This window comes from Pteropus alecto, unplaced genomic scaffold, assembly GCF_000325575.1.
Source record: "Pteropus alecto unplaced genomic scaffold, ASM32557v1 scaffold45, whole genome shotgun sequence".
Classification (NCBI taxonomy): Eukaryota; Metazoa; Chordata; class Mammalia; order Chiroptera; family Pteropodidae; genus Pteropus; species Pteropus alecto.
In genome coordinates, this window is record NW_006442491.1 from 26,788,618 (window position 1) to 26,803,980 (window position 15,363).

At 45.5% G+C, this 15,363-nt stretch overlaps 1 protein-coding gene across 1 annotated transcript in view; it reads right to left on the reverse strand.

Annotated features, from left to right (window-relative positions):
* The window catches only part of PTPRT (protein tyrosine phosphatase, receptor type T), a 675,700-nt gene that overhangs the window by 224,553 nt on the left and 435,784 nt on the right, over window positions 1–15,363 (reverse strand). Inside the window, exons 10-11 of the mRNA XM_015596894.1 lie at window positions 8,005–8,206; window positions 6,668–6,770 (exon numbers count right to left, since the gene is read on the reverse strand). Coding sequence (XP_015452380.1) covers window positions 6,668–6,770; window positions 8,005–8,206 — 305 coding nt within the window. The remainder of the gene's footprint in view (window positions 1–6,667; window positions 6,771–8,004; window positions 8,207–15,363) is intronic.

Here is a 15,363-nt window from a genome sequence, read left to right on the forward strand (position 1 = left end):
GCCCAAGGAGGAGCTGACACATTCAGCTTCAGGATGGGAAGTGGTCCTGCGTGTGGCAGATTTGAACTTGACACTGGAAAGCTGGAGAACATCCTGCTCAGCAGAGAGAATGGCATAGGGCAAAGGCTGACCACTCAGAAAATGCGAAAAGTTGGGCATCTGCCTGCCAAATGTTCCCCACACCCTTTAGGACAAAGTCCAAATCCAGAGTGAAGACTTTCTTTACCTGGCCCCTGCCTGCTTCTTTGCTTCTCTCATTTCTCTGCCTCAGCCCATTGTGGTTCCCTAAACAATAATGCATCTTGTTGTCGCATGTGCTCTTGCATGTGCTGCTTCCTCCTGGGTCACACTCTCCCCCTTTCATCACTAACCAAACTTCCCCTCATCCAGTAGGTCTCAGGTCAGGCAACACTGCCTCCAGGAAGCTCTCCTCACACCTGAGCCCACTGGGCTAACAGTGAATGTCTCTGCACTGAATTCTCCTAAGAACCTCTGAGCAGGTAACAGCTCCTCAGCAATTTTTTTTCTTTTTCTGAATGTCTTTCCTACAGACCTACAGTGTCTAAAATGGTAGCCACTAGCCATATGCGGCTCTTCAAATTTAAATTAATTTAAAAGATCAATTCCTCAGTTGCACTAGTCCTATTTCAAGTGCTCAATAGCCACATGTAGCTACTGGTGACTATATTCAACAGCACAGATATAGGACACTTTTGTCATGGCAGGAAGTTCTCTTGGACAGCCCTCTTACACACTAGGAGGTGGCTGAAGGCAGGGCCTGTGATGGGGATCTCCACAGTCCCAGCACCTGCTATCTATGAGGCATGCAAAACAGATCTGCTGATTTTTCGTCTTCTTCTTCTTCTTTTTTTTTTTGAGTAGATACTCAATGCCAGACACCGTCTACAGAAGAGGGATCCATTAATATCAAGCCTCCTGATTTCTTGGAGCTCACAGTCTAGCGAGGAGTAAACAAGAAACAAACCCAGAGAAAAGATACAACGAATGTATAACACAATTAAAAGCTCAGGAGGGAATGATGAAGACAGAACACAGAGCACTTGAGTAAAACCTGGTAAGGGGACAGAGTGAAAGGCAATACACCCAGAAACAGGTTAGGGCCATATTCTGATGGGCTTTCAATTCCATGCTAAGAAGCTTGAACTTAAATGCGGTAGAAAGCCAGTGACCTATTTATGAATTTTAAGCAGGAACATTAACTTGATCCAATTTGTGCTTCCAAAGGGCGATTACATCAGCTCAGTGGGGGATGGACCAAAGGAAGAGAAACTTATGACAGGCAAACCAGCAAGCCACCCCAGCAGGGTAGGAGAGCAGGGTGAAGAGTGGCAGAGGAAAGGAGAAAGAGCTAATCTCCAAGCTGATTCTGATGTTGAGTGGATGGGTCCTAGTGACCAACCGGATGGGAAAGAGAGAGTAGGGGAGAGAAGGGCATCTCCAAGGAATCCAGCTGGGAATCCAGAGGAGGGTCTGCTACAGAATCCGGGGCTCTGCCCCCAGCCTCACTTCAGGAACTGCATTATGGGTGATTAATTCATGGCCAAGTTACTTCCTTATGAAGGTTACTTACTACAGATACATCAGTGTGACAGCTGGGGTGCAGAGGAAGAAGGCTCGGCATGTTCAAGTCAGAGCTGAATATTAGATTCTAGTCACTCTTTGATTGATCTTTTAAGCAATTCTGGGATTCTGTCACTTAAAAACCAATAAATCTTTGAAGGCCTGGGAAAAGCAATGCAAAAGCAATAAATCTCCATTGTGGAGTATTAGAAAAATAGGCCAAGCTGCCAACGTAGTTTGGCTGGAGAGAGGAGGAAGCAGGAGCCCAGCAAGGCAATCTTCCCTGTTCCCCTACGTGCTTAGCTCTGCCAGACAGAGCCTGATCTGTGGGCTTCAAAGGGGAAGCAAGCAGCAGAGCAGGGGCAGGAGTCTGGCTGAGCCAGGGCCCGAGCACCACTGGCAGAGCAGCCTTCTGGGCAGAACCTGGAAGCTGAGGCTTAGCTATGAGTCTGAAGACAGGCAGACACACTCAGAGAGGGACATGCTGCCGTTCTCACGTTACAGGCTAGGACCACACAACTCAGAGTTGAAGGACCCCCGAGAAGTCATCTTGCCTACCCCTCATTCCCTAGTTGATAGAGGTTCACTCCATAGCATTCCCACCAAAAAATCACCAGGCATCACTTGACAACTAGGCATGGGAAACTCAGAACCTCAGAAACAGAGGCAGAAAGCAAGGTCCATGTACTGGCTCTACACATGAGCTTTGTGACCTTGGGCCAATCATTTACCATCTTAGACTTCAGCTTCCTTTACTAAAATGGAGATGGTATTTCCGGCCCAGCTTACTCACTGGCTGGGCAAACGATGATGATACAATGGAATTAAAGGGAGCATTGACTATCAAGTACGATTCCAGGCATCCTTGACCCACGGCCTCTCTTGAGCTCTTTGCATCCAGTGGTCACAATGGGCCTGTGTTGTTTCCTCAGTGCCCCTGCTCCCGCCAACCTGCAGGACTCCACACTGGTCCATGTGGGCTCATCTCTCCAGCCGGTCTACTCCTTCTCTCAGTCAATACAGTCACTGTCCCTACCGGCTTCATATTATCTTGTTTCACCAGTTTCATGATCTTGTTTGCTTACTTGCTTGATGCCCCACCTCTCTGCCCCATTCACAAGCACACTCAGTGGATGATAAGCCTCAAGAGGACAGGTATGTGTCTATCTTGCTTTCTCCTATACTCTGCTTAGCTCAGTTCTTGGGACATAGCAAGTTCTCAATAAATATTTGTTGAATGACCAATTGGTCACCTACTTCCCATATGGGCATCCTAGTGCCCTAGTTCAAGAGGAAAAAGAATTAAGAGACCCGAAATCTGTTGCAATATTGCCACTGCTGCCCTTGCAAGTTGTCCTGGAAGTCTTGCTAGGTAGCATTGATTAGTTTCTTTTCCTTCTTGGCGAATGTCCAAACAACAGTCTGAAAATAATACTAGAAACTGAGTGTATACCCACCCTCGGTGATCCAGAGCTTGGAGAAGAAAAACAGCCAGACATTTCTAGACACCAAGCATTGCCCCTTTGAGCAGTGACATTTATTTTAATTTTTCTTTTTCCCATGGAAATGTCACCAAAATGTATCATGCACAACTTTCTTCCAGGGAGGTGATGTGGTGTAATGGAATGAGTGTTGGCTTAGGGTCAGCTGAACTGGGTTTAAATTCTGCCTGCATTGTTTCGTGGCTTGGGTCAACTCACTCAGCGTCTGTGTATCTCAGTTTCCATATCTGCAAAATGGGGCAACTATTATTGCAATATTGTAAGGATACGGATAGCTTATCTGCAGTGACAGGCACACAGCCAGTCTTTGCTCATTAAATGGAAGCTAGCAGTCCCTTTTAACTTGAAGACATGGAACCTAATGCTACATTTTGGGGGGTGAGCCGGGAATAGTAAATGAACAACCATGGCTGTGAGGGGCTGCACGAACTGCAGCATATGGATCTCCTTATTTCTTGAGTCTCTGTGTCAGTTTTGTAGGGTTGTCCTGTTTTTGGCTCCCTGCCAACTGTCATTTTTCACTGCTACTGGAGCATTTCCATTCCCATCTCCTAATTTACTGTAGACTTAGGATGTATGAGCTTATTAAACAGATATGCAAACTAAGGGTATGTAGGCTCAGAGAGAAAGTGTAAAGGGCTTTTCTTTGTAGCAACTGGAAAAGCTTTCCCAAGAACATAGGTCTGGGCTGCTCCGAGAACCCCCTTGCTGGTCTCTAGAGTCAGAGAGGCCTGGGTATAGGTTCTGGCTTCATCACTTAACAGGCTCTGTAATTGAGCTTTATCAAAATGAGTTTCCTCATTTTTAACAGAAAGATAATACTAATCCTCATAGGTTAGTTAAGGTTAAATTCTTGAAACATAGTAGTTACCCAATAAAACTGATGGTAATTACTCCCATCTGTGTTCAGCTGGCTTTGAAGCATTTCCAGAGGTTCATAGGCATATAATCTGACTCATTTTGAGGTTAGGTCCCTGGTGCTCTGTACAAAAATTAACTTGATGCTGCCACTGGGCAGGACCCAGACTGCTTATTTCTCAATATAGTTTAAAAAATGACTTTTTTTCCTGAAACTGTGCTAGAAAGACGTTAGAGGATCCTAAGGAAAAAGCAAATTATTTCCCTCCCAACCATGAAATCAGGGTCTCGAAAATCTTTGGAAATTTGCCTAAGAAGAAAGCAGGCAACACTGTGACCCTGTAGTAGGACAGATTTTCAAAAACTGTTTTGAACGGAACTTCCTAAGTTCCACAGAGAAGAAGCAAAGCTAACGAAGGAACTCTCTGACGGTCTGCCTGGCTTTGGCTCACTTTTATATTTTATTTGGCTTCTGTGAAATAGCTACCATCCGTACTTTCCATATAAGGAAAACTGAGGTTCAGAGAGGTTAAGCATCTTGTCTAAGGTCACACGGCAGTGTTAGAGCAGGATTTGAACCCAGGTTCATGGCCACCAAACTCACATCCTTTCCTTTGCCCCACACAGCAGCCAGAAGACTGTAGGGAGCTGGATTGAATCCGCCCTCACCAGGATGCCACACAGTGGATGCCAGCCGATCAGGTCCCTTTGCCAGTAGTTTTGTAGGCTTGCAGTAATAAAAGAGATTCCTGGGTCTACCTTATAAAGGTCATGGGCTTTGGATAAGATCTGGCCTATGATCCCGGGTCAGCTGCTAACTTGTCGTACCATATCGGGTAAGCTGTTTCTCTCTTTTGGGCCATGCATTGCCATCTGGAATGCTTTCTAAGCTTTTGAAACATGACCAACACTGCTGTATGAAACAGGCAGGAACTGTGAAAGGGAGGAAGGCATCGGTGGCCAAAATGGAACACATGATTTGGCACTTGGAGGACCCACATCAATATTCAGCTTTCCTACTTATTGCCTGTATGCTCATGGGAATTTCTGAGCCTCAGTTTCTTCATTTGGCATTTGAGATAATATCTCGGTGTATGGAGAGAATTAAATGACAATGTTGCCCAAGAATAAAAGCAGTAACTCAATAACTACTTGATGTAAGAGACCTCATCTGCTTTGGCCCATTATAGCTAGGACAGTCCTGGAAAAACTCACGTGTAGAATGTAAGAGAAAAGTTCTTAGTTCAGGTGCCCCGCAAATACTATGCACACCCGTTGCAAGGCCTGACGATTCACCTAACTTAGGACAGAATATCGTTCAAAGTCTGCCGAATTGAGGGGAACTTTCCAATTGCTGGCAGTTGATTCTATCTGCTCCACTGCCTATAATTTCTGGGTAGAGTTGGATCCAGTTTGGAGAACAGATAACTAGACCATTTCAATAGCCTTCTTCCTGGCTGGTCTCCCAGTCTCCAGTATCATAAAAGTGACACTGCATGTGGCTGTCCAGTGGCCACTCATGGCCCCTCAAACAAACTTGAGCATCTCAAACATGGCCCCCATTCTTTTCCCACCAATTCTGCCTTCATCTTTATGCTAAAGCAAACACAGCCACTTCCGGTTGCTCCCAGGAGAGCAGGCTGCTTCTCCCCTCCATGCCTTTGCTCATGCTGGACCCTCGTAGTACTTTGGTGAAATCTTATACCACATTTAAGATATAGCGCAGTGTCTCCTCTTCTGGGAATTCTCTCCTCTGAGCTCTCATAATGATCGCTGCCTATTTCCATAAGTGTGCACTGTATTGTAATTATGCTTTCATGTTTCTGTCTCCCCAGCTAGAGTTTGACTTTCTTTAGAGCACGAGTTAAACAGTGCCTGGTACAGAGTGAGTGCTCAATAGATATTCAATATTCCTAATTCCAGGCATATAAGGCACTCAATGAATGCTTGTCGAACTGAACTGAGCTAGCGTGAAAGCTCTTCCACCCAACACTCTGCTTGATTTCAAGAGACGATAGTCCCTTGATCTCCGAGCAAAGCCAGCAGTCAACATAGGAGCTGCTGTCCTCTGTGAAGTGTGGCTTGTTTAAAAGAGATGCCCACCTTCCTGATAGCCACGAGCCATGAACTCGCACTGGGGCGGCTTAGCTACTGAGATGCTTTCATTGCCTGGGCTGTAAGTATGCTCCTGATCTCCAGCAGTCTCTTGTGAAAATCAGCAGAATGGCTTTGACCAAGTCTCTCTGTGGGACTCTAGCACACTAAGGCCCTAACCTGTTCCAGCCCAGAGGTCTTGTCCCAGTCAAAATCTCTGAGCAGGTTTTTTGTTTTGTTTTGTTTTTTAAAGAATTCAGCAAGTCTGTCCATCTGTCTGTTAATGGCAGTCAGACATGGAAAGGTGATCTAGTCAGGAGACTGTGTTTCTAGGCCTCCAGTCCACTAGATAAATTTACCACAGTGTCTTTCAGGACTTCCTCTCCCAGCCTCCCTTAGGTCCCCATGAGCATGCTTCCTCTGAACCAGTCCTCTGAACCCCCTTGTGTGGAGAGAGGATCCTGGCTCAGTGACCCCTTTTGAATCGGGCTTGGCTGCTGACCCTCTTCCTCCAGGAAGCCTTGCTCCTGGCTAGTCCTGCCTATGGGCACCGGCAGTGGCATGACTCAATGGGAGATGTACATGGTGCAGAGAAGGAAAACCGTAAGCTCCAGGTGAAGAACCCTCCTCACCTGACAGGGGCTCCCCGGGACTGAGCGGGCTTCAGCATCACCGTGATGGTCGTGTCCGTTTCATTCAGCGGGGTGTCTGTGTCATATTCGGGCATCGACGGAGCTGGGCAGAGAACAGAGAGAGGATGGAGCTCAGCACAGGTCCTAAACTGTGCTCACCGCTTTTCCTTGATGCTGTCCCTAAGGACACTTGGGACATTTGGGAAAGGGTTAGCCGATCATCACATGGCACCCCTGTGGTTTCAGCAAAGTCAGCCCTGACGTCCAGCCTGCCCATGAGTTCCTTCAAAGTGCAGAAGCGTCTGGACAAAGGCTGCTGTGATGTATGTAGCCAGTAACCTCCATGAATCAAAAAGTTCCACGCCAAATAAACAGATAAATGCAGGAAATATAAGTTAACAAAGATGCAAAAGCAGTCAACCTTGTTAAATACATTTAAAATGTAAATTACAGCAGTGATGAATTCCTATTATCTTTTTTTCTTTCTCATCTGAGATCCTCCCTTTCTCATCCCCAACTGATAAGAATGTGACTAAATTTAATCCCTCGGGAAGGTAATTTAGCCATTTGTATTAAGAGCTATTAAAATCCACATCCCTTTTAATTCAGTATTTCAATTCCTGGAATTTAATCCTGAAGTTATAATCCAAACGAACAAATTAGACTTTATTCTGCAACATGTTTATTGAAGCGTTATTTTATAAAATCATGGAAGCACCAAATATATCCAACCACAGGGGAATGTTTAATTAAATTACGTCCATCCACTTGACAGAACATTATAATGAAAGCAATGCAGCAACATGGAAAATGTTGATGGTATAAAGATAAGTGAAAACATTAAGCGACAAAAACACCATGGGTTAGTGTATGCAAAATACGCATGTATGCAGACCGGAACTGCATAGGTACTCGGAAAAAAAACATAATTTGCAAAAAGGGCTCTGAGATAATTCTGCTTTGATGCTGTCTAATGATGTCTAGTTGCCCCGGTTCAAAAGGAATAGTCCTGTAAATAAATCACATTTTTACAAACCAAATTGTATTTTTTTTTTAAAAAAAGTACTGTTTAGTGCAACTGCGTGGTACATTATTTGGTGAATCACTCAGCATTCCCTCTGGTCTAGTCTAATTAATATATTTTTTACACTTTGGGAAGTTTGCGGATTGGATTTCTCCACGAGACAACAATGGTAACGCATGAGGGACCGCATTGTCCTGACTGCTCTAATATCACACAGTGCCAGTTTGCTCTGACCTTTATCACTCCCAGGAAAATAAGAGATGGGCGGGGGGAAGCAACAATCTTCTTCCTTTTCGCTTTCTAAAAAAGATACCTGAAATTTTGGTGGCGATCCTAGTGGTGACAGGGGGCCCAAAGCCCTTTGCTGTGCTGGCCTTGATGGTGAAGGAGTAGGTGGTCCCTGGGTACAGACCCACAAAGAGGTGGTGGGTTTCATTCCGGAGCTTGAACACTTTTCCCCTCTGGCTGGAGAGGTCGGCACTCGGGTCCAGCGAGCCAACAGCCTTATAGTTGATCTGCACAACAAGCCAGCAAACAAACCAATAAATACCTCATCCAGAAAGCTGGATGGAGATTATCTGGAAGACACTTCAGGGAGGCAGGGAGGGGGCACGTGAGCTTGGTCGGCAGGCTCTGCTGCTGCCGTCCACCCTACAGGTTATCCCAGCCTCCTAATACTCCATGGCCGATGCCCTGGAGCTCTGCTGTCCGATAAAAGCAACGCAAGCCACATGCATGCTTTTCAGTTTTCTAGTGGTCACATCAAAAGGAAATGAAAAAAGAAAGTAAAATTAATTTAAATAATATATCTTGTCGAAGCCGATATATGCAAGATATTATTTCGACCTGTAATCAAAGTAAAAAGTTAATGAGATATTTGAGATTCATACTTCATAATATGAATAAATATATTCTATAAGTCTTAGACATCTAGTATGTAGTTTGTCCTTCCAGTACATCCTCCCTGGGACTAGCCACATTTCAAATGTGCAGCAGCCCCATGTGGCTAGTGGCCACCACCTTGGACAGTGCAGCTGAATATAGCAGTGATCAAGAGTAGCAGACCAATTAGAATCCTTTGGAAGGCTAGTTAAAAATGCCGCTCATCAGCCCCCTAACTCCATGTGGTGCTGCCTGCTGCTTCCTCGTGCATTATCGTGTTTGGGGGGCATTGGGATATTTATCCTCATTTTAATGATGGAGAAACTGAGGCTCAAGTGGAAACAACTTTCATTAAATCAGCGCTTTTCAAAATATCTATGATGAAGGCCCAGTTTGGGGTTTCCCAATCCACTGCAGATCTGTAATACTCCATAGACCACCTCATGTGAGTTTGGCAATAACTAAACCAGTCTACACTTTGTGCAAGGAGATGTGTCCACTGACCAGTGCACTCAGATGTCACAGCAATGTCAAGGCACTGTAGAAGTTTCTGGGTGCTCCCTCTCAATTTCTGCACTTATCCTGCTGTGAAAGTAACATAACAGTTGGCATTCTGGCACCGGCCTCCAATGGTTTACACTCTGAGTACCACGTTTCTAAATCAAACAGTTGTTAACATGGCAGACACAGGCTTTTTCACTTATTTGTTTTATTTAGTTTGTTCCACTAAAAAAAGTTTTATTAAGTATAATACGCAAACAGGAAACTATACAGCTCAATGAATTCTTACTAACTGGACACAGCCATATAACTAGCACTCAGTCAAGAGAGAGAACATTACCAGATCCAAAATCTTCCCCTTACGCCCCTTCCCATCCTTATCTGCCTCCCCCGGCAAGGATACCTTCATCCTGACTGCTAACAGCTTGGACTAGTTTTGCCTGGTTTTGAACTTTATGTAGAGTCACACAGGTTGTGTTCTTTTGCATCTGGCTGCTTTAGCTCAACATTACGCTTGTGAGAGTCATGCAGGCTGTCACGTGTAGCTGTAGATCATGCAGTCTCATGGTTAGTCACTGTTCTATGATGGACGTGGGACTACAAACCTTCACTCCTGTACTCTAGAATCTGCGCTGTGTGCTGCTGGGGCCCCCCAAATGAATACAAATTAAGCCCTGTCCTCAAGTGTCTTCTCTTCTAGAGATAGGGAAGTCAACTATGCAGGTGTCTTGTATCACTTTGTCCTCCATCAGGAAGGTCCCATGTTTGACAGGAAGGACAAATCCAGGCAAAAAAAAAAAAAAAAAGAGAACACAGAAACTTTACCTAAAAAATAAGCAGGTTGCTGTTCCTGGCAAGGACATCAAACGTTTTGGAGAAAGAGGTGACTTCTCTCTCCTATATTAAGCAGTAGCAATGTAGCAGTTAATGCCACATGTCAGAGGCCAGACTTTGCCCGAGCAGAGTGAGCTCAGGATAAGAACTGCGTGGAGCTTAAGGATGTGGGCATTTCGCAAGCACGGTTTGGGCAGGGGCACCCTTCCCGCTGGTCCCTGGGGGGCCTGGTCACAGCATTTCCTCTGGTTACTCCTATCCACTCCAGCCGTTCTCAAGGACAAGTCTGCAAACACCTGCCTTTTTTTGCTTGAGGGCTTTTCGCACGGGTGCTGGCAGAAAGTGCTCGGTAATTAATACCCCCAGTGACTGGACCTATGGGAGCTGATGCATACACTTCCCAGGATGGGACTTCCTTGCCTCCAGAGGCAGCTGGCTGGAAAACACACTCACCATTGCCTACCTTCCTTTCTCTTCCCTACTCCCTAGTGTTTTCTAAACTTCTCAATACTCTGCTTGTATTTGCAACGTTATCACGGGGTCTGCTTCTGAGAAACGCCCAACTAAGACAAAGTGCTCACGGAGGTATCTCAGGGGAGAACTGAACTAATATTCAAGGACGAGAAGAGATTCAGAATGAGGAAAGAGTCTTCCAGCTTCTGGGTAGAGGGAACTGCCTGGGCAAAGGCCCGGGCTGGGCAAAGCCTTGTGAGAGCTGAGAAACATCCAGTGCGCCTGGAGCGCGGTGAGCCAATGGGGGAGCTGAGCATTCAGGTCTACCTAGAGACAGAAGAAGGGGCACGTTCAAAGAGCTTGACCTATGGCAGCTAACCTCTATCCACCAGTGGAGAAGGCATGCATATGCATCCTTTTGAAATTCATCCCCAGTCCTCCTGCCTGAACTGGTGGCAACTGTGTTGATATACAGGTACTGGGAGGTAAAACTCATGCCTTATTTACTAGCCGATTCCTTTTCTGCGCTCCGAATTCAATCCAGAAGCAACTCAATTTCCACCGAGCTGTCAGTATAATATACCGTGCTCCCCTGCTCTCCTAACCTTTCCTGGTATTACAGGATCCTCACTTACTCGTAATGAAACACTATGAATAAATCAATGTATGTTAATATAGCGCGTCTTCCATTTTTTATGAAGGGCTTCACCAAATCGAATCCCCACTGCTTTGTCAGAAACATTCTTTGAAAAATTTAACTTGTAAGTTTTACTAACTTGCAGCTTGCGGGAGAGCGTGCTGGAGAGGGGAAGGAAGGCGAGAAAAATGAAATGGGATGGAGCAGTGGCCATAACGTGCGTAAGGCAATGGGGATCTTTGGAAGTGGAGAGCGAGGCCGTGGAATGCTGATGAGCAAGCTGCATGTCCACCTTGGGCTCCAGGGGCTGGGCTGTGGCTCTAACGAGGTGATCGAGAGACCACCCTGTCTCTTCTGGTTGCTGTCAGTGGAATCCCCAGCCAGAAGCCAGAGTGAGGACTTCAATGGCATCACACCCTAGAATCCAAAGAGAACAGCTTCCCACAGCTCTCGGGATTAAGATCATGTTCTTGCTCGATGGTCTTCCTCAGCTCACTGCATGAGCTGGCCTCTCTTGACCTCCCTCTTGCATTCGAGGCTTTATTTCAGTGTCTAAAAAGAGCCATGGTCCTTTCGGACACAGGACCTTTGCACGAGCTATTCTGTCAGCTCAGAAACTTTTTCTTTCCCATGCCTCCCCTTCACCTAGTTTGGACTCCTCAGCCTTAGTCTACACTTAAAATGACACTTTTCGTGAGCACCTTCTCTGACTCCCACGTGCACCTATTTTATGTTTCCAGAATCACATCTCTCTTCTTGGAACCACCAATTTTACATTCAGCCATGCAATTATTTCATGAATGAGTCCCTCTTCCACCAGCCCAGGGGTTTAAAAAGTAAAGCCTAAAAGCCAATTTCGGCCCATCATCTGTTTTTTGTAAATAAAACTTTACTGGAACACAACCGCACTATTCACTGACGTAGTGTCTGTAGCTGCTCATACAGTACAACAGCAGAATTAAGTACTTGTAACAGAGACCCTGTGCCCCATAGAGTCTAAAATATTTATTCTCTGGCCCTGAATAGAGTTTTCTGACTCCATTTAAGCTCCAAGAGGGCAAGGTTCTTATCTGGTTTTTGTTCCAACCTTTCTTCCTCTTTCATGTACAAGGAGATGATCAAACTAGCTGTGTGGCTTAAGCAATTTGTTTAACCTCTCTGAGCCTTGGGTTCTTCAAGGGTTAAATAATAATTTTAATTTTAGTTTCTGTCTTGGTTTGTGTTGCAGAATGACCTTCAGCTTTTATATTCCTGGAAGGCAACCGCTTTGTTCAGGAGTAAGGCTTCAGGGAGTCCGTGAGCTATTTTAGCCTTTGCATCAAGGCTCTAGCTGCAATGGACCAGGGGCCATATTGCAAAGAACAAGCGGCCTTCTACCCTGAGCTGAAGACGAGGGGGCAAGAGAGGCAAAGAGATCAGGAAACGATTTCCCTTGAACAGCCCCATCCCGAAGGACTTGTCTGTTTCCTGAACATGTGTAGATTGAGCCTTGCTGTGCTCCAGGCTTGGTACGGGGTAAGACACAGCAGTTCCAAGTTCAGATAGAGCAGTTGACAAGACTTGGGTCCTGAGCATGAGATGGGGCTTGGGGGTTAAGGGAGCATATAAGATAAAGCGAGATGAGGGAAGTGGCCAAGACGTAGAAACACGTGGTCTGAAGACACAATCACGACAAACACTCTATTCTGGAGCATTCACTCTATGCCGGGCACTGTGAAAGGGGGCTCACAAAATATCCCCTCATGTAACCCTCAAAAAATGCTAAAGGTTCTTTATGGTTATTCCCATTCCTCAGCTGAGGACACTGAGGCCAAGAGAGACAACATGCTCAAAGGGTAAGCAGAGGTGAGGGCAGCTATATGTGTGATTGGGCCGCATCCTAAAAGAACAGATGCTGACTCACAGCTCATGAAGTGTTCTCTGCTGTCTCAGCTTCATCACAGTGAGTGCCATGACGTGACAAGAACTTGGATAAGTCTCTTTGAACATGCAGACATACTCTAGAAGAGCCACGAAGGCTGTTCAAAGAGCTCACTCCCAAATAGATGACCCCATATTGAAGAAACCCATAATAGCATCAGTTGTCAGTGGCGACAGTATAAACTGGGTCACTACAGCTTGAAGCATCTTCTGTAGCTTAGCACGCTTCTCCCTTGCTGTTATACCCATGGTGTCTTCATCCTAAACCCTTTGGGGGAGAGGGGAGTCAGCACTCTAAGTTACCCATCTCATCTGCTCCCGACTCTCTCCAAATGGCTTCCAGCTCATATTCTGGAAGTCTCAATATAATAGAGTTTTAACGAGATTACAGGTAAAATAGACCAACATTCTCAGTTCATTGAATAAAGAGTTAAAATCATTTAATTTTTCTTCAAACTCAAAACAGCTGTTTAAAATATTTACTTTCACTATAAAAGTCTTTACGGGCATGGGCTTTGCCATCTTGGTGGCCTCCAAAGCAAACGTACAAAAGGAGACCAGGTTCAAGGTAGTCTCCTCCTGTTGGAAGTGTAGTGTGGACTCTAGTTTGTTGGCAATTCAAAAACAACACGGGAACACACTCCTGAAGAACAGCGAGCATGCAGGGATGCAGGCTATGCACATGCCAGTGACTTCTTGGCCACGGAGCCCTTGATGCTCCTAGAGAGCTGAGGGTTGCAACAACAGTAGAAAAAACGATCATGACTGACACGTGCACTGATGTCCCTGGTGTTGCCAGCACTTCGGGGCCAGTGAGAGAGCGCAGGGACTGGCCACTTGCGTGGACAGACAGCTAGTACTTTTGCTTCTATTGTGATGGAATCATTCTCTCTATCACCAAATGCTCACCGAAAACTCACTTTGGGCTAGACTCTGCTCTGGGGAAACCCTGCTGAAGAAAAGCCAGGTCCTGACTTCGGGAGCAAACAGAGCATTGATGGCTATTGCAGGGAACCAAGTTCTTCGGGAACACTTATCTGGGCGTCACTGGTTCTGCCAGAGAGAGTGAGGACAGCTTCCCAAAGAAGCTGCCAGAGTGTTGGGCTGGGTCAGTGGTCCTCGGCCTGGACTCCAGGGCATAGAATGCCCCAAAGACCTTTTAAAAAGTACCAATGCCTGAACTCCATCCCAGACTAACTCAATCAAACACTCTGTGTACAAATGGCCATCAGACATTTTTAAAGTTCTCCAAGAGATCTGATTGGGCGGCCAGGGCAGAGAATGCTGGAGCTGGCCCCTAAAGCACAAAGATCTCTGAAATGAAGCATGTGCCAAGGAAAGCTGTCCTAAAAATGGCCTGCTGGAAGGTACTAGAAGCTCATCAATGGAACACCGCAGTGATAATGGCTCAGGCAGGATTCCCTGATGAATGCTGAAGTTGGTGGGTAAAACTAAGGAGAAATAGAATATTTTCAAAACATTATTTCCTCCACATTTACTAGTTACCGTTGTGGTTTCCCCATAAAGCCACAAATTCTTTGACATCCATCCCTCCAGGAAGCAGAGCCTAACTGCTCTCTCCTAGAGTGCGAGCTGGATCTGTGACTCACTTTGAATAAATAGGGGAAAATAATAGCTTTAAAGTGCAGAGACCTGGCAGACGCCATCTTAAGCAAGTCATCAAGGTCAACATTGCCAGTGACAAGTCATATTGAGATCAGTGCCCCCCTGGGATGCTGTGGCGAGAAGGGCACATACCCTCTGTGGTATTTTTCTCCAGAATCTCAGTCCATTAATGAGAAAACATCAGATAAATCCAGACCGAGGACTGGTCAGCACTCTTAAAAAAATGTAAAGGTCATAAAGACTAGGAAACACAGAGAAACTGTCATAGATTGAAGGAGGATAAGGAGACATGACACCTAAATGCTATGCAGGAAACTAGAGCGCAGGAAACTAGAAGGGAGAAAATTAAAACAACAACAACAACAACAAAACACCTGCAGAAAAAGTTAGGAAATCTGAAAAAAAATTCTGGAGTTTGGTCAATTGTAATTCAGACGGGGATTCTCAGTTTTGACAAATATACCATGGTTATGTAAGATGTTAGCATTTGACGTTGTGTGAAAGCTAGAGAACTCTCTGTATTATTTTTCGCAACTTTTCTGTAAATTTAGAATTATTTCAAAATAAAACATTTAAGAAACAACAACAAAAAATGGCAGGCTGGGTTTAGGCACGTGTGAGGTCCTCGTGGCTGCAGAATAGAATCTATAACAGACACTCACTGAGCTCCTGACTTGGCTTTGTGCTCAGCACTGGGGAGCCACCAGAAACTTTACAGTACAGTGAGGGGGTCAGGGGTGACCACAGGAATGAGCGGCAAAGGCACATCAAGATGACTGCTCTGAGGGAAGGAAACGTGGATCCTGGGAGCATAGGATA